This window comes from Lacerta agilis, chromosome 6 (assembly GCF_009819535.1).
Source record: "Lacerta agilis isolate rLacAgi1 chromosome 6, rLacAgi1.pri, whole genome shotgun sequence".
Classification (NCBI taxonomy): domain Eukaryota; kingdom Metazoa; phylum Chordata; class Lepidosauria; order Squamata; family Lacertidae; genus Lacerta; species Lacerta agilis.
Window position 1 is genome coordinate 44,131,725 of NC_046317.1, and position 19,469 is coordinate 44,151,193.

General features: G+C 39.9%; 1 protein-coding gene across 6 annotated transcripts in view; it reads right to left on the reverse strand.

The window, feature by feature from the left end:
* The window catches only part of MAST2 (microtubule associated serine/threonine kinase 2), a 142,600-nt gene that overhangs the window by 70,498 nt on the left and 52,633 nt on the right, over positions 1 to 19,469 (reverse strand). For 4 of the 6 annotated variants that reach the window (XM_033152247.1, XM_033152248.1, XM_033152250.1 and 1 more), the window contains one exon: positions 14,496 to 14,527. In XM_033152247.1, the coding sequence (XP_033008138.1) occupies positions 14,496 to 14,527 (32 nt within the window). Of the gene's footprint in view, positions 1 to 7,246; positions 7,454 to 8,384; positions 8,819 to 14,495; positions 14,528 to 19,469 lie in introns of those variants that run through there. The other 2 variants (XM_033152253.1, XM_033152251.1) reach the window with 2 other exon arrangements.

Below are 19,469 nucleotides of genomic sequence, written 5' to 3' on the forward strand. Positions count from 1 at the left end.
TCATTCTTCAAAATTGAAGGCAACTTCTTCACAATGATGTACAGTAAAACCATGATTTATGCTCATTTAACTTTTGTGCATTCAGCTTTATGTGCTTGGCAATTTAAAAAAATGTAAAAGGGAGCAGAAAGGGAACAGGCATATAGAAAAAAGGCTTTGGCAACCCTGTCTGCCACTGCCCGCAATGAGCTTTGACTATATGCAGTTTTGGTTTAGGCATGGAACGCAACCCCTCCATAGGTTGAGGGCTTATGCAGTGTTATGTTATTAGTATAACACTGATATTGACTCAGCGACCTATCTTTATGACACTGGTGAAAGGTGGCAGCAAACTACAACCCCTGCTTGCTATTGATGGCTCACACACATACAAATGTTTCCCATTATAATTTCATATGTGTTTGTTATTTCTTCCCTTTAAAAACCATGCTATTCTTCCCACCATTTTGCAAAAGCTTCAATTTGGTGAAACTGTTTTGTTCACGTATTTCTGTAAGTTCTGGTGATTTTTTAAAACATTTTTATTTCATCATCCTTTTCGGTTACAAGTGCCCTTTAAATATTCTCCCAATAGAATGAAAATTGCTCACTTTTAAGGTGAGGTGCATAGATGGGAGAATGCCTAAGCCATTCAACCACATGACAGGGTCTTTCACATAGGTCTTTCACAGAAAACTGGCACATTCAGGTGTATTCAGCACCATTCAGCTGAATTACCAAGACATTCTCCTGGCTTCATGGGATCTGGTTATTTAAGCATTTTAAAAAAATTCTATATTGCCCTTTTAGCATAAAATGGAGCAGTGAAGCTCACAATCATCTGAATAGCCTCTACGGCGCTACAACAGCCAACAGGAGCCTTGAGTGGTGTTGAAGCCACTCATACAAGTTATTACATCCAGTCTCCATGCAGCTGGTGTAACATTAAAATGAGTTCTCACTTACAGAGCATAAAGAATGCACTGGAATAAATTCAAGAGTAAAGTTCTCCATGGAGTAGGAATAGAAGTTCTTTAAAGGTAAAGGTAAAGGGACCCCTGACCATTAGGTCCGGTCGTGTCCGACTCTGGGGTTGCGGCACTCATCTCGCGTTACTGGCCGAGGGAGCCAGCGTAGAGCTTCTGGATCATGTGGCCAGCATGACTAAGCCGCTTCTAGCAAACCAGAGCAGCACACGGAAACGCCGTTTACCTTCCCGCCGGAGCAGTACCTATTTATCTACTTGCACTTTGACATGCTTTCGAACTGCTAGATGGGCAGGAGCTGGGACCGAGCAACGGGAGCTCACCCCGTCGTGGGAATTCAAACCGCCAACCTTGTATGCTGGAAAAAAAGAAGTACCGGTACATCTGTCTCAGAAACTGCTTGGGGCTTTTTACATGGCAGAACCAATAGTAGCACAAGAAGCAGACAGAAGCAGAGTCTTGGGACTGGGGCTAAATTTCACAAGCTTCTGCTACCAAAGAAGAATGCTCCAAATCTCTCCAAACCATATGGTCTTCTAACTGAAATAAACAACTATAATGTGTCATCGTTTCCAAGCTCCAATATTTTCTCAATGAGTCTGGAGTTATTGTGTTATAAAGCATGTCTTGGTCAACATCCATTGGAAAAAATAGTATCATACCACTTGGTATTGAGCAATTGCTCATCGTGTTTAAAGCTAATGGAAGCTGAAAGAAGCAACAACTAAAACTGGCAATTGCCACCTGCTGTGACAGAACAATTTCTAAGCAGCATTTAGCCTTAATATAGTTACTCCACAGACATGTCAAGTAGCAACCCTCCACGCCCGAGATCAACCAATATTCTACCCCAAATAAACTGTTTAAACTAGTGTGCCTCCATTTAAGAAGACATGCATCCTAAATTAACCTACTGATACCATTTTTCAATACACCCTAAGACAATAAATACATAAATAAATAAATAAATAAATAAATACTACAAGTAGTCCTGTTAACTGAACCGTAGTTTATAAATCTTAGTAAATGAAAGCTGACAAATCCAAACTCCAGTCACTTCTGTTATAAAGATGTATTAACTACTCTCCTTGATCGCTTAACAGCAACAAATCTGGAATATCAAGGTGCTTTGAGATTGCTCTTAAAAGCATGGACTTTGACGCAGTTGCTGGGGCATAACTGGGAAACTTGTTTTTACTTGCTTTTTGAAACTAAAAGTTAACTTGGTTATAACTTTTTATGATTTTATTGTTTGGTTTTATGTTTTTATATTGTTGTAAACTGCATTGATATTTTTATGATACAGTGATATAGAAATATTTAAATAAATAAATACAATTAGAGTGGAGGATAAGTGGCAGGCTAAGTTCAGACAAAATTGATGATGACTAGCTGATCTTATAACTTGCGAGAAGTTCAGATACCTCTAATTGCTAAAAGTCTGATTTTCCTAGTCAGAGATTCACTACACTGAGCTAGCAGTCACTGATAGTCTTATCCTCCATTAATGTGTATAATCCCTTTTGAAAACCAGTCAATGGTCATTTTGTGGATTTCAAAGAAGCACCAATATTCAGCTTTTTAGATGACCCTGAAGTCTAGCATTGTATGAGAAAGAAATGCTTCTCTCTCCCTCCTTTCTTTACACCATGCATAATGTTATGCACCTCTGTCATGTCCCTGCTTAGTCACCCTATTTCTAAACTAGAAATCCCCAAGTGTTGTAACCTTTCCTCACAGGGGAGTTGCTCGAGCTCATTGGTTATTCTGGTTGCCCTTTTCGGCACCTATTCCAGCATTACAATATCCTTTTTGAAGTGCAGCAAGAAGAACTGTACACAATAATACAAATGTGGCTGCACTATATATTTATATAATTTGCAGTGTGTGTGTGTGTGTGTGTGTGTGTGTGTCCCCGTCCCCAATTCCTTTCTATTTATCCTTAATGTAGAATCTGTCTTTTTTTACCCAGCAGTCAGGCTGTTTAACTCTCTCCAGCAGCTGGGCTGAACAAGTTATGGGCATATGTACCAGGCCCTGCCACAAATTAATTGCCAGTGTAAATAATAAAGTGGTACTCTATCATCAAGATCTTGCTTGTGTTGGCTCTCTTATTTCTCCCTCCTTCTCTACTCTTCGCCCAAGTAAGTACAGAAAATACTTTAAAACCAAACTTCTGGTATTCTAGAAACTGGAACTTTGTGATGTTTTCATTTGTTATTAGACATCAATAAACAAGGGTAATCCTTGTTCCTGAATGTTAATCAAGGCTACCATGGTCATATTTAAATGTCTGGTTTCAAGCAATTACAAAACTATTGTAAAATTTTATAGTAACTGACACATGTGAGGTACAAAATGTTTGTCTCCAAGTATATTTGACCTCCCTAAAGTTGGAAACTTCTTTTATCAGATACTGTTACAAGAGAACTGGATCAGGCAAGCGGACAGCTGTTTGTCCGCACAGAAAGGCTGACTACACTAGAACAAGAGGAAAGAAAAAAACTATGTAAACATTTATGGAAGAACACAGACAAATCAATGTAATGTTATTACCAGACAATGTAATTCCCTACAGAGCTAAGGTAGCTGCAATGTAACTCAATTGTGGGTGTTCAAATGTAGCTGTCAGAAAATAACTTGACAGGATGAACTTAGATTCCAAATCAGCAGCAAGAGCAACTGACTGGTATCCAAGTAAATAATATGACAACAAAGAACGAATGGATAAAATAGGATTAAGAGCTGCACAGGTGAAGCAAGGAATTCAAAAATTATCATTACAGAGCTGTGCTTTTAGACACAACTACATATCAACAGATTACCATCTATTGTGTATTTACAAAGCAGAAAGGCAGAACCTCTGAAACTACAAAAAGCTATGATCACCCTAGTAAAAATTGAAACCAACATCAACATTAGTTATTAAAATATTTTCCATCTTTTGGGACAAGATTGCATACAAAGATCATAAAACGTATAAAAAACAAGAGTTTAAAATAATTAAGTCTCTTTTTAAAAAAGCAATAAAACAGATTCCAATACAGAGGCTTTATCAAAAACTTTACTTGTTGACTTCTTAAGACTCAGCCTTTCAAACTTCTACCAGTTAAGGTGCAACTTTAAGGGCAGAACTCACCTAATGAACCCCATTAGTGGAAGCCCTTTAGGGGGGTAGGAGGGAGGATTGTTCAATCTGGCAAGCTGAGACGCTTGCACAAAAGGAACATTTGAATTCCACCTTAAGTGTTCTTTAAAGAGCATATAAGTATCACTTCCTTTTCCTTCTTTTTTAAACTCATTTGTCAGGAGCTCAGGTGTTATGCTGCTGCACGAAGCAGGCCTAAGGTTTTTATGTAAGTTTCTGCATATTATCCAATGCTTGCTCTTTATAACTTGAAGGTTTTACCCAACCAAATATTACAGAATTGTTCGATTTTATAATTTCACTTTCATACACAGACGTTTTGATGCAATGCTTTCATTTTGGCACAGCATGTGTTCAAAATAAACTTTGATATCTCTCTCAATTTTTGCAGCCAAATCCCTGCAATTCCCCAGAGGGTTTCAACCCTCAGCTGTATTACCATGGAGTTGGCTCAGCAAAGCATGAGGAGAACCCACACCTAACCTTCTGCTCTAGCCTGCATGAGCCAAGAAGCCTTAGGATGCGACACTGGATTCATCAGCCCACACATATTGCTCCTCTGTCAAGACTAGGAGCCTTCACAGGTAACACAACTCTTGATCTATAGAAAAAAAATACTATTCTAGATTTTTTTAAAAAATGGGTGGGATTCAACCAACTTTTACTCAGAGTAGACCTATTAAAATTAATGGACCTAACTTGAAGTCATGTACATTAATTTCAATGGGGTGGCTGAATAAAACTTCACTGAATATCATCTCTTATGTGCAGCCATGTATAAAGATTCAAACATTTTTGAATTCTGTATTAGTATATGAGAGAAAGACATAGAAATTATTATTCATTTGCTTCTGGCAGCCAGACTGATAATACGTCAGAACTGAAAAGCACCATCACAGACCCCACTATTTTCTTCAAACTCTTGCTTAGCTAAAATTTGGGATATGGTATGCATGATGAAGTTAACAAACTTGGTTAAAGTGAGAGAAGGTGAAAGAAGTTGCACCTTCTTCCATGAGCTGCTGCCTGCTTGTTGGCATTATTTCATGGTGTTGTGAGCATGACAGAGGGTCAGATAGGACAACTTTATGCAACCAAACAAGTACCTAAGATTGTTTGTGCACTGCCCACAAAGGAGTAGTTCATAACAAAGCATCTATCTCAATTTAGTAGGAAAAACTGGCCTTATGTTTGCATGCACAAATTTGTTTGACTTATTACTCTACATGCAAACATAAGGCCAGTTTTTCCTACTAAACTGAGATAGATGCTTTGAGATATTGAGATAGCTGGTTAACAGGAAGCCTGAGGAAAGGTTCTATTGAAGAGGATTAAAAATAGTGAAACTACCAAAGGCTGACTTGGAAGAAAAAAATGAGCAGATATTATGATAGCAAATTTAATTCACTTAAAACAAGGAACATGTGAAAAAGAAAGCATTTTAGGGATGGGCTGAATGTAACTTATTTCAGAAAATAAGGTATCTTGTTAAAGATAGAAAGACTGTAAGAATTAGGTTTTAAAATTGTAGAGGAGGTGAGAAGAGGCCAGCACCTGTATGCTTCAGCCACTCTCCCCCCAGATCTATATTTACACACCTTCTTCTAGTCTGTATTCACTGAAGGGAGCAAAGGCAATACGTAAATGCAGAAGTTGCAGTGTCAGCTCAAGCCTTTCTGCTGCCAGGGGTGCAGGACAAAATAACAGAAAGAGGTAGCAGATGGTGAGATATACCGTATGTTTTAGGACCCACCTTATTTCTTTTGACTGTTTTTAATTGTTTTAACTGATTTTAATATTATATTTAAGTTGAAGGCCATATAAGAAATAGTGACGCTGCTGGTGGTGGTGGTGATAGTAATAATAATAATAATAATAATAATAATAATAATAACAACAACAATAAATATATTTCTTTATTATTCTTAACATTATAGTATAGAGCCAGTGTGGTGTAGTGGTTAAGAGCGGTAGACCCGTAATCTGGTGAACTGGGTTCGCGTCTCCGCTCCTCCACATGCAGCTGCTGGGTGACCTAGGGCTAGTCATACTTCTTCGAAGTCTCTCAGCCCCACAGAGTGTTTGTTGTGGGGGAGGAAGGGAAAGGAGAATGTTAGCCGCTTTGAGACTCTTTTGGGTAGTGATAAAGCGGGGTATCAAATCCAAACTCTTCTTCTTCTTCTTATATCCTGCCCTTCCTCCTTTGCTCAGGGTGGCAAAGGATATGTAGTAAGAACACACTAGTGCCTGCCACAACAATGAAGGGATTAGGCAAATCTTTCTTCAGTGCTGGTGACAAGAATATCCTAAACCACACATGAGGACAGCAAGCTAGTAGGGGAGATGAACGGAACGGCAGCCCACATGCCATACTTGGCTCTGTCCTTCAGCAACTTACCTCACCACTCGACCTAACACCTATCTGCTGTCCACTCAAACAAATGCTGCAATGTGGCCGTGTGCATCATGTAAGCTGAGCAATGTATGCATGTGTGCAATGCCTGCTGGGATATGCAGTCTGAGCTTTCTGTCGGCTTGCTCAATTGGTGGTTGTTTCAAATGGTGTCTGTGATGCAGTGGGTGAAGCAATGTGGCGCTGCATTAGTTGGTGGTTGTCACTACTCTCCCCTAGCATCCACCACCTAATGTGGTCACCTCACTCTGCCTAACAATAGGATCAGCCCTGAATGAGCTTGCAAAGTGGGGAAGTGGGGGCAGAAGCAGGAAGGCAGTGCTCTGCCCATAGCGCTTATGATTATAAAGGAATGTTAACTAAAATAAAAAATTGAGAAATAATGCTTCTGTAAACAAGTATAGTTCTATTAAGGGCCCATCTATAAATGAGAAAATCATTACACAGAATCGTGGAAAAGACAAGGGGGGCACATGCATGCAAATGATTTTGAACATGCGTATTGAACTGGGAGGAGATAATCAGTCTACTATGATTCATAATAGAACAAGGTTTCTGAATAATGCTTCCTTTCTTATTTTAGATGTTTCATGACCCTGACAAAATTTTGAATGCTACAGATATACCGTAAATTCTAAGCCTACTATTGAAATGACCCAAGTTAAAGGTTATGCACTACTGATTAAAGAACACATGTTCCCAATTTAAATTCCTCCTTACCTCCACTGAAGTGGGTTGCTGTAGCAAGGGCTACCAGGGTTGCTCTGAGGTTGTGGGTTGAGGTAAAACACTAGAGGAGATGTAGCAAGGGCACAATCAGCACTAAATGGTATTTTAAGATGTTGCAGACCTGGAGCAGATGTAGGAGAGAACACATGCTGGTGCCCATCACTTCCTCGGCAGTGGGAAAGGAAAGGAGAGGAGATTCTGACAAAGCACCACAACAGAAACAGTCAGTTTCAAAATTATCCTGTCAAGTACTTTTTGTTTGTTTTTATAAAGAAAACAAGTTGCACACAGCAAATAACAGACCTACACCTAAACAGACACATGTATCTGTTTTTTTGGATAGGGCATGGAAAGTACAAAAGCTACACATAATTGACTCTTTATGCATCAGCCCAAATTCATCTAATGAGTAAACTACAGGTTAAATAAAAACATCAATTGCTAATCTCGTCTTAGGCATCAAATGGGAATTTATAAAAGACTGAAAAACTAAATAACCCTCCACTTACATAATCTTCATACTTAATGGCATATTCCATGCACATTCAATGTCACTTGCAGCCATGGGTCACAGTCTCACAAGCTGCACCTCTGACTGCGGCTTTTCTCTTCCATGGCAGTGGCTCAGAGCAGACTGCAGTCACAATATTTTATTTTTTATTTCTAAGATGCTCTCATATGTGGAGATGTATATTAAAAGTGCAAGAACTTGTACAGTAATGGGGAAACTTGAGGTTAACTTTACATACTCCTGGTACTTAAGGCACTAATCTCCACAATTCAGCTGTACTGAATATTTAATTGGAATCAATAGCTCTACAAATACGAATTATGAAACATAAAATAGACCAGAAAGTTCAATATGAACTTTTAGTTCACTTCATACCAAGGAGGGCAAAAACAGAGCAATTAAGTTGCCCCGTTATATAAAAATATGAGATAGTACATTAATTATATCTATGCTTAAAAGGCCAACAAACTGTATGACTATTTATTCTAAAAAGTTATATGAAAGCATGGATTTGTTAAACTATTGCTTAACTGACACTCAAGATTCCGATTAATATTATATTTGTTCACTCCAATAGATTAGCTAAGCACTGAGTCTATTTCACACAACAATCCTTACTGGATCCGTAGAGATGGGGCTCCAAACCTCTCTCTTCTTCGTTTCATCATTTCACTGTGTGAAATGCTAGATATGTTAAATGAATAGATCTTAAAGCCAGAAAAGTGGAAATGCTGTTAAATCCAAGTCTGATCTTCTTGCGTAGCCTCAGAGTCAATGACAGATAATTATGCCTTCAACTGGAGTCGAAATCTATCAGATAGATCACATCACAAGGCAATTGTTCAAGAAGCCTTCTGAAAACTTATTTATGGCATCCAGAAACAACCAAGCCGAAGTCAGCCAGCATGAGGAGCAAGGTCTGAGAAGCCGAAGATAGGGACTGAACCGTTTTGTTCCACTGCCTATATTTTACTTCCATTATCACTCACAGTTGAGGCACGGCAAATCACGGAAAAACATTTGTTCATTTCAGCAACACTTTCAGCAAGCCACAAGGAAACAGAGACTGAGAGGGAGAAATGGCACATGAGCAAAAACTTTGGCAGAAGCCTCACATACCAACACGAAAGCTCACACTGCAAAAGTAGTACACAGTGACTGCTGACCCAGAGCCCCAGGAAAGCCACAGGCAGCTGCTCTCTGACTGCTGTGGATTCCCACCCCCACCCCCACCCCCAAAAAAATAATTTTTGGATTTCTAACATGGAGGGGGAAATCTCATACCCTTTTCCTTATTCTGGATTTTTCATATTGCACTCAAAAGCACTTAAGCATACTGTACTGGGTTGTTTTTTTATTGTACTAACAATATACAAGGCTTTCCAGGAAGGGGGAACAGGACTTTGCTTCAGCCTGTACTTTAATTCTTTCTGGGTCTAGAAATGAACTGACAAAGGTGATGAGAGCTCCAATGCAAGAGATTTAACAATGTGAATTAACCAACTCCTTTTTAAAGGATAAACTATTTTTCCTGTCTAAATAATGACTCATTCATTTTGGGTGTCAAGCAACAGTTCTTGCCACTGACTAAGATCAGTGTAAGCATACTTAGACTATTACCAAACTATTAATCAGTATCTTCAAAACCACCCTGTAGAGAAATTGCCACTTATACTGGAAGCCCAGGAAGCACACTGATGCATACTTACACTTTACTACTCAAAAAACGTCACATGAGCTCTGCAATAAACTCCCTTGCCAAATATGTCCTTATGTACTGCTCGGTAACATTATTGTATGATCAAATAATATGAGCTTTCGAAAGCATAGCTGACCAGCCAGTACATTTTCCATTACTTCCTGTATACTATCAGGAAGACTACAGTAATTCTCAAATCAAGAGACAACCATGTATAATGCTGGCCTTTTAAAAAAACATGTTACATCAGTATGTAAACTAGTATCCCAGATATACCTGTAATCCTGATACTATTTGAACGATGGAATTTTTGACTGACTCACTGACAAAAATTTAACCCAAAGTTGTCTAAATGATGCCTGCATAATTTAGTTGTGGAATGTCTCCTAATAAACACCTCAATTAAAGATAAACCTTTTTAATTGAATTTAGAGAAAGAGAAAAATAACCAGAAGTTACCCAATTGTTCTAAATAATGGTCAGCAAAAATCTTTGAAGACAAACTCATACGTACAAAAAAAAGGTGCCAAACAGCATATTAAGGGGTTATTTGATGAATTTCAACATAAAGGTTGATACTTTTGAACTGCAGAACTACAGCATGATTTCTTGAAATTACCAGCACTCTGAGAAAGTTCATCAGTCTACTGGCACCAGACAGGATTGGGACACCTCTTAATCTGATTTATCAAGTTCTTCTAAAGTAATCTACATTCTCTCTGCCTGACCATGTATAACTGTTCTTACAAGTATACATATGCATGTGCAGGGGGGTGCAGGGGAATCCGCAGAAGTCCACACACCCAAGCAACATCCCACTAAAACAACTCTGGTTAAATTGATATAATAATGAAGTTTAGCCCCAAACAGTTCTTATGCATCAAAACCTGAGTAAAGTTGTGAACGTTCACCCAGGCCATGTTATGGAACCACTGGATATTAGCTACTACTGGATAGAAACTAATGGGGCTGAAAGTACTTTACACACTAAAAGTATAGTACATATTATTTAAATATTAATGGTTCTCCCGTGTTAGCTAAAATACAAACTCCTTGGTTATAAAACGCTATCCTCAAGCAAGAAAATATAGTTTCTATCCAGTAGTTGTTGTTTTGTTAATAATAATAATAATATTACACTGAAAAAACACTACCAATGTAGAATTTAAAAGATATCCCAAATGTATTTGGATGTAAATTATATAAGCTATTTCAGCTGATCAATATTTATAATATGGATATTCAGAAAGCATAGTACCAGATTTTCTCATTTTTGAAGTATTGCTAAAATACTGCACTAATTCCTTATGCCTTAAAAGCTTGCCATATATGCAAAGCTAGTCAACCCCAAGTACGGTGAATGTATTTATTGTTCAACAGAAACACAGACTTTCTTCATGCAATTTTGGTAAGTCATGTTGCAACATCAGCAATACAGTTTGCTGTTCCAATTTCTGAATCAGCACCTCCTATCTTTTTAGAAACAGGTAGTTATTTTTAGAGCAGTTCTTCTTGAGAGCCTCTCCCCTTGGCTGAGTTGCTATCACTCCACACTTTCAAATTAGGTGCACTTGGGAAACACTTCAAATTTTCTTTAGTGTTAGAATCTGCACACAGGAGGCTACCTTTTATGAACACACAACTGACTCCCACTACTGGAAAGCTAGGTAAAGCCTTGAGTGACCAGAGCTAAAAGCTGCCCCTTGCCCCTTCCAGCACCTCAGTAGAATGTAGAATCTATATATATAAAATGCAAGTGTCTCTGCGTCCAGTCCATGTGTCTCTGGGTTTGCGCAACTGAGCATGTGCCCCAGGGACACAGGGATTGGATGGAGAGAGATCGGGTCACGAGCAGCGTCGGCAGTTTAAGCAGGGCGGTTGAATCGGAACGTTGGGGCTGCAGAGGACGAGGGGATGCTGAGGAGGGAGGCCACGCTGCTGCTGTCTCCGCTGAAAGCCGAGTCTCGAAGGCTAGCGGCCCAGGAACAGCACAGAGCAGCCCATCCGTGGAGCACCGACGTGGAAGAGCAGGAGACGCCACTGCCGCGCTCCTGGAGCCTGAAGTACAACTTCATTTACTTTAGCCTCTCACACAACAACTCACTACAAACGTGAGAGGAATGTTAGGAGGCCGAGGCCGCCGCAATCCCCAGCCCCCCCCCCCCGCCTCCTCCTCCGAAAGGCAGGCTGAAAAGCCTGGGGGGGAAAGCTGAAAAGCCGGGGCCGGTGGGGGGAGCGGCCTTCTGTTGCTAGGGCCGCAGAGTTGGTTAGCAACGGCGAGGAGAGGCTGCAGGGCGCGCGCCCAGTCGTTAGGTAGCCCGGGTTTTTTATAAAAAAATAAAAACAAACGGAGCAACAAAACGCTGTCTTGGTGGGGGGGGGGTTGGCAGAGGACACGCTCACCACTCCGAGCTGCTTCCCTCACGCGCCTCCTTGGCCAATAGCCGAGCGAGTATGGAACTCAGCCTCGGCAGCTGCAATCCACAGCACTCCCCTCTTTCTCTTCGTCTAACAGGCAGACTGCTAAAACTCTTAAGGAAGCTGCATAGAGGCAGCAGCCTCTTTCCCTTCTTCCTACCCTGAAAAGCCTGGGGGGGGGGGGAAACTGAAAAGCCGGGGCGGTGGAGGGAGCGGCCTTCTGTTGCTAGGGCCGCGGAGTTTGTTAGCAACGGCGAGGAGAGGCTGCAGGGCGCGCGCCCAGTCGTTAGGCAGCCCGAGTTTTTTAAAAAAATAATAAAAACAAATGGAACAAAAAAAACGCTGTCTTGGGGGGGGGGTGGCAGAGGACACGCTCACCACTCCGAGCTGCTTCCCTCACGTGCCTCCTTGGCCAATCGCCGAGCGAGTATGGAACTCAGCCTCGGCAGCAATCCACAGCCCCCTCCCCTCTTTCTCTTCCTCTAAAAGGCAGACTGCTAAAACTCTTAAGGAAGCAGCATAGAGACAGCAGCCTCTTTCCGTTCTCCCCACCCTGAAAAGCCTGGGGGGGAACTGGCGCAAGGGGTTGTGGGGGCTGTAGTTCTCGAACTGAAAGGCATATGCACTCAAAGGTGGTTGGGTGGGTCTCTGCGCCCTCAAGGGAGGCATATTGCTCAGCTGGTAATTAAATACAAAATTTCATAGTGCTGCAGTCTGCTCCTATGCAGGCTTCCCAAAATCCCATGTATGCTTACCTGCAGTTAAGTCCCATTGTTTACTCCTGAGTAAGCATGCATGTTTACCACATATGTTCTAGCGCCCATTATTTTAATGGGCTTAAACCACTAGTACTTACTAATATTCCAATCCAAAGCACTATATGAAAAGTATAGTATACTGATAAAACATAAAATGCTCAAGAGAACACAGAAAGTATTTTACTGAATGGTTCTGACAAATGCAGCAACTTAGTGTTTTGCTGTTCAACAACTTTAAGTCAGCTTAAATATCTTTTCAAAGTTAAGTGAGTGAACTTCACTCCAACTGTTTCTTTACTGAAAGCACATTTACTTTCTTAGTCTAAATATCTGTTTCACCTCCTTTCATTGTGGACTGCTCAAATGTTTAGACCGACAACGCTTTAATCACCAGTTTATGACATTTCTTGAAAACACATACTGTATCTGAATGTTTCTATACCGTTTATCATCTTATTCTATGTTAAATATTTCAACTTCTCAAGCACAGGTTCCATAAATTACTGGATTTACACAAAGTACTCAGGGAGGTTTCATACCAGTTCTTTTAGCCTCTGACCCTTCCTGTTTGTAAGTGTTGCTGCCAAACAGTGGAGAAATCAGAGGAGTATGAGTTCAATGCAAGTTTCCTCAGAAAGGAATCCACTTACCTGGGAGATTTAATGTCATTAAAACAGATATGAAGAAAGTTAATAAGCTACACTGGAATTGGTAACTTAGAAATAAAATGTGAGAATGGCTCTATCAAGCGTCACACAACCAGTTCTCTCTGCTGTAAACATGAACACAGGTTGTGTGTCACTAGTTTTATATTCACAAGCAAACAGCCACAGTTACAAGCAAAGACAGAAATAGACCATATAAACGCAACTACTACATTATCTCTCATTTGAGAAGTGTAGCTGATGACCTGTGGTGCCTATGAAGACCAGAGAACTATGAGTACCACTTAAGACTGAGCCTCTGATAATGCAAACAAGGTTCATAAGTTGAGAATTAATTTACAAAAATTGCCAAAAACCTATACTCACCACACTTTGAGAAAGAAAGAATGCATAATTTGGTCTACCTACAAGTATCCCAATATGTTCTGTAATTTTAACAAAAATACTGTTGCAACCATTTCATCAGGACTGCAAAAATCCAAAATAGTTTCATGTAAGTTTAACAATAGGGGCTAGAGCCTCTATGCACCAGAATAGGTTCTAGAGAGACACCAGACATAGAGACATCAAGCACTGTCCTTAACAAAAAGGAAATACTAACAATATTGGCCAAACTGCGAGAGGCAGTGAAGGATAGGCATGCCTGGCGTGCTCTGGTCCATGGGGTCACGAAGAGTCGGACACGACTAAACGACTAAACAACAAACAATATTTCTCTCAGCAGCATCATAAATCTAAACCTGTTTCTTGAAAAATAACATAAATATTCAGATCGTGGTTTTCAATTATACTACTGTTTTTCATTTTCAGTCCAGGATTAGGCAGAAGGCTCACTTACCTCTCACAAATCCAACCAGAAACCATATTGGCCAGTAATCCTTAAATCATGAATCTGCATAAAATGTCTGTACTGCTAAAATTATGAAGACCACATGGCACATAAAAATGTAAAATACATTCAATTTTCAACATGATGGTTTTAACAGCCTGCTTTGTTTCCTATTCAAATGCTTCCACAAGCATCATCCATGTTTCTGGAGATGCCTAATGCGCAACAGTATTCCATCATCCTCCGTAACCATGGGCTTTTATGTGCCCCACCCTTTGTTCCAACAAAACATATAAAAGATCCAAAAATATATCTGATAGATTTAGTTGCTATTAAGACAAGAAAGAAATGTATACTTACAAACTTCCTCTTCTAGGGAGACTAAGTTCCTTCTGTGGGAAAAATACAAACAACCAATCAATCAAGGTGATGAAGACAATGAGGACCAGCCTGCTTTTGATCAAGTAATAACCATGAGCTGTATTACCAGAACTCCAGGTATAACATTGTCCCCATATGCCTGCAGCCAGCCATGTTACAATTTGGATTTTACAAGAAGCAAGAGTTGCTGAAATACAGAGGTATTCTGTAGTGCTCTTCTAATGTGCAAAGAGGAACCTCACTTATGTCAATAAACAGTACACAACATTCCTAAGTTCCCACTTCTTATAAACATCCCCATTAGCTCTGAGAATATAGCTGGTCTGGTATGCCAGCATTGTGTTTATGACTGTTATTGTCACAACATTAAGACTATCTGTAAACATATTTTATAATTAATTTTTAAAAGCATATTAAGTATATTAGTGCATATTAAGTGAAACTAAGAATTTTTTCACATTGAACAGATACAGTACATGCATTGAACTGTTTTCACAAAGATGTTGGGTGCAAATTAGATGTATGATATAGAATTCAATTTTTTAAAATGTTTCTGTTTCAGATCAACCAATTTATTTTTACGTTGTAAATATAATATTGTACCACTAGATGGTATCATTATCCTACTTGACATTCTTGCAATATAGATAGGTAAAGATTAATAGTGTTCTGAAACCAGAGATATTTGCGGTAAATGTTTACTACAGAAAAAAACACACAATTATGCTACTTTTTAATCCCGGGGGGAACTTACCTATTTAAAGTAATTCTGATCTCATGCAATTTTATTTACCAGAGTACCTGCTGAGTTGTTGTTTAAGGCATAGTTAGTTATACGGGTCCACTGAGTCAGTATGGTTTACACTGCTGTAATTTGAATGCACCTTTCGGATCAGCTTTGCTCTTTCCTATTAACATGTGGAGGCAGCAAACCATTTTATCTGTGGGCTCAGGGTTGCATCCAAACCAGGATCCATGGTTTGTTTCACTCTCAGCAAGCTATAATCTGTAGGCAATGTTCTTGTTTCCTCCACACACTAGCAAGGTGGAGGAAAAGTAGTTCAAAAAGTCATATTCACAATAAACTATTAACTATGGTGATGGTGGCATGTAAACTGAGCTGGCAGTAGCTCTCTGGGATTTCAGACAGTCTTTGGCAGTCCTACCTGAAGATACCGAAGTGTGAACCTAAAACCTCTTGCATTAGAAGCATGTGTTTTACCCCACTGTGCTACAGCCCTTAACCTTAATTTCCATATTCTGTTCGGAAATTCTGATTGCATCCTGTAACAGTATAAAGGTGAAAATATTCTTCCAGCTCCTTGTGCTTAATGCTAGGGCACCCTCCACCTCACCCTCCCAAACCACGGAGGCATCCATTATGCTTTGAAAATTTTGTACGAAGGAAAGCAGTTTTCCTTGAAGTCACAGCCATCAGCAGTTGGAGGGCTGAGCCAAAGTTACTCTTCCTCGCTTGGAAACAGTTTGACGTTTTCTGCTCAAACCTCACTTGCTGTGGATTTCTTGGATTTGGGTAGGTAGAACCTGGGAATCCTGGACAGTCAATCATCTGTCTCCAAAGTACAATGACATGCAAAATCTGTCCTGAATATCAGACTGTTGGTGATGCATAGCACTAGAAACTGTCCTCACAATGTGTGATGATTAAGGACAATTGAATTAATTCATCTCTTCCCTTCAAATGTCACTTAAGAAAAGCTTGGCAATACTTTACACAGCTATATATTCATGGATATCAGTAGGAATCACAGCAGGGAAATTAGTATGCCAGCCTAGCTAATGAAGCATTTCAAGTTTGGAAGCTGGATATTATTGGTGTCCCAGCTTACGCATAGCATTCTGAATGTACATATAATATGAAAGAATAAGGTCTTTTGCAAGTTAAGAAAAAGGTTTCCATCTATTCATACAAATGACAACCTAATAAATATACTGTCAAGCTGTGACCAGCTTTAACCCTGGTAGTAATTCTCCACAGTTCAATAAATCTATTCCTAAATGTACTAATTATGTTTTATGCTTTGTCTCACGTAAACCCCTGCATACTAATTAGAAGGAAACATGAAAGCACAGCTGAGTCAAGTGTACTGTCCATTTCTTAAGAGTACTCTGGCTGCCAAAACAGATTTAGATTGCCCTAGTTACTTCAGTCTAGGTGTGTTTTAAGGTTGTACCAACCTTACAAATGTAACTATTTGCACAAAATACTATATACCTAAGTACAGTACTAAGTCCCAAGCTATTTAAATACATATAGATAGAAACCAGCACTTTGAGCCAGTATCATTATTTCAGTATTGGTGAGATAATGTTCCCTATTGCCAGCCCCACTAGTAACCTAGCAGCCGTGTTTAATACTAACCAAAGCTTCCAAGTGATATTCAGTAATGGCTCCACATGCAATGCATTGTGGGTGGTCCAACTGAGAAGTCACCAAGGCACACATAACTATGACTAGGCTGTCTTTGTCCAGGAAAGGTCACACTTGATGCCCCATGAACAGCTGAAAAAAGGCAAGTACCATGGATTCTACTGGGCATCCAGTGACAATGGTGAATTGGTGCGTACCTGTACCTCCAAACAGAGATCTTTCAACAGGAGAGCAATTACAGATGGAGCACCACTGCCCTGATAAAACAAGCCATTAAGTTTCACTTTATTGGCCCTCAAGCAGTCCATCACTGAGCCCAATTTAGAATCTCCATGGCCTCCCTTAAGTTTGATGGAAGGAGAAACAAAGCTGGGTGTTAGAAGTTAAGTGTACCAATCTCATTTCATTCTGTGTTTTCATGAAGAGGCTAAAAAGCATGGGAGACAAAATGGAACAAGCAGCAGTCTCCCAATACCACTTTCTGAAACTGGCCATTCAAGTGGGGCTGGAACCACTGAAATATAATGCTCCCATCCCAAACCATGGCAGAGCTGCCATTGTCAAACAGCATCAAAAGCCACCTAAGAATCCAACAGAATGGGCTTCTCTTGGGATATAATATATAATGCATAAGAATGACCAAAAAAGTTCCTAAAATGAAACCAGATTGAGACAGCTCCAGAATATCAGATCATCCAAGGGTGCCTGCAACAATCACTCACTCAAGAATCCTTCCCAAGCAGTAAACCAATATCAAAATAGATTTCCACATACTGATTTAACACACAAATGCACCATGTGAGGGCACTGTGTGTCAGCTAATCCTTACCCCTACAGAGGGCAACCTTGGCCTAATTTCATGTGGGTGACTAAGGTGGGGGGATGAAGCAGAAAGAGGAGGAAATGTGGCACAAAGAGTGAAAACGGGACTCTGTGCACTTTTGATTTTGACCCCACCTAATTTAACTCTAGCTCTCCCCACTACTGGTTCAAGTTACCACTCAAGGACTGTGGCCCTCCACAGAAAAATGTTGCCCACTCTACCTCATAGCTTCTGTGAAATTACCGTATGCTTTATTTACCAATTGGCCCAATAAAAAAAACATTTTCCTTTTGCATCAGAAGGTTCTTTTAAGATTCAACTGTATTAAATTTTCACTTTTCTCACTAACTTTAGCACAAGATTTCAATGACTACATCACATTTAAATGTTTCTTCCTCATTACACTTCAGACTACAATTCCCAAGCTGCTAAAGGTGCAAACCTCAATGACATAGCATACAGCAGCAATTAATCCGTATTAACAGGCAGCATTATTTTTTTCTTTTGACAAACCACCGCTTTGTTGGCAAAAAATGTTTAAGAGTGTACCAACTGGCATTTCCCTACTATAAAAACATATTAACGACTCACATTTCCAAGTTCAACAAGAATACTTGGTATTAAGCTTATTTATTTTGGGAGAAGTCAATATTATGTTTCAACGTGCTGTTATTATGAAAGAACACAGAGGGTTCAAATTACTAATTCTTCACTGGTCACCATAAAGAGTATTTTATTGTGCACCTATGTTGATGGAGCAATCACAGCTCAGATGTAAGAGCAATTTGATTTGATTTTCCAGTGTTCAGACCTGCTTAGCTCCCAGAAAAGCAGAAATTCCCACCTCCTCACCAACTACAGTGGTACCTCAGGTTGCGGACACGATCTGTTCCGGGGTGCCGTTCGCACCCCGAAAAGTCCGCAACCCGAGCGGAGCTTTTGCGCATGCGCCGAAGCGCGATATTGCACTTCTGTGCATGCGCGACCTGTGTGCAGCATGCACAGACCGTGCGGACGCTTCTGCGCGTGCGTCGAACCCCACTTCCGGGTTTGCCGTGTTCCTAACCCATGTCATTCGCAACCCGCAGCGAACGCAACACGAGGTACGACTGTACTGCAAACTTCACAAATGCTGGGAAATTAGAACAAAAAGGAAACCACTAATTTTCACTATATCTTGTGAGGCTTAGGAAAGCAAGCTGTGTTTATACTGTAGCATTCTCAGAAGAGCATTACTTGATCAGTATCTGGCTTTGAAAGCACCAACAGGCATCATAACAGCAACAGAACCATAGTACACTGATGCCTCACATGATAATGTCCTAACCCCTCTTTATGAATATGAGCTTTTAGAAACCACTAGCAGAAACAGTATCTATATTCTACAAAGAATACTTGAATAAGCATACATTCATCTTGAACAAAGCATGCTTTCCAAGACTGGGCATGCATCAAGAACAAATACATCATCGCTGCTGCTACAGACTATAACCAAATCCAGAAACAAACATTTGCTAATTTAGTCTCCCCTCCCCTCAGTATGATATAATTATTAACTATGACTTCTCAGTAAAGTAAAACTACAGTTTACTGCTAAGCAATTTTGCATATATACAAAACAATGGTAAAAATGTGTGGGGTAAGAGATTGAAACTAATGATACAAAACATAGGAGTTGTAAATTCCCAAGTATAAATATTTTGTCATCAAAGCAGAAACCGGTGGAATTCTCTTTCAG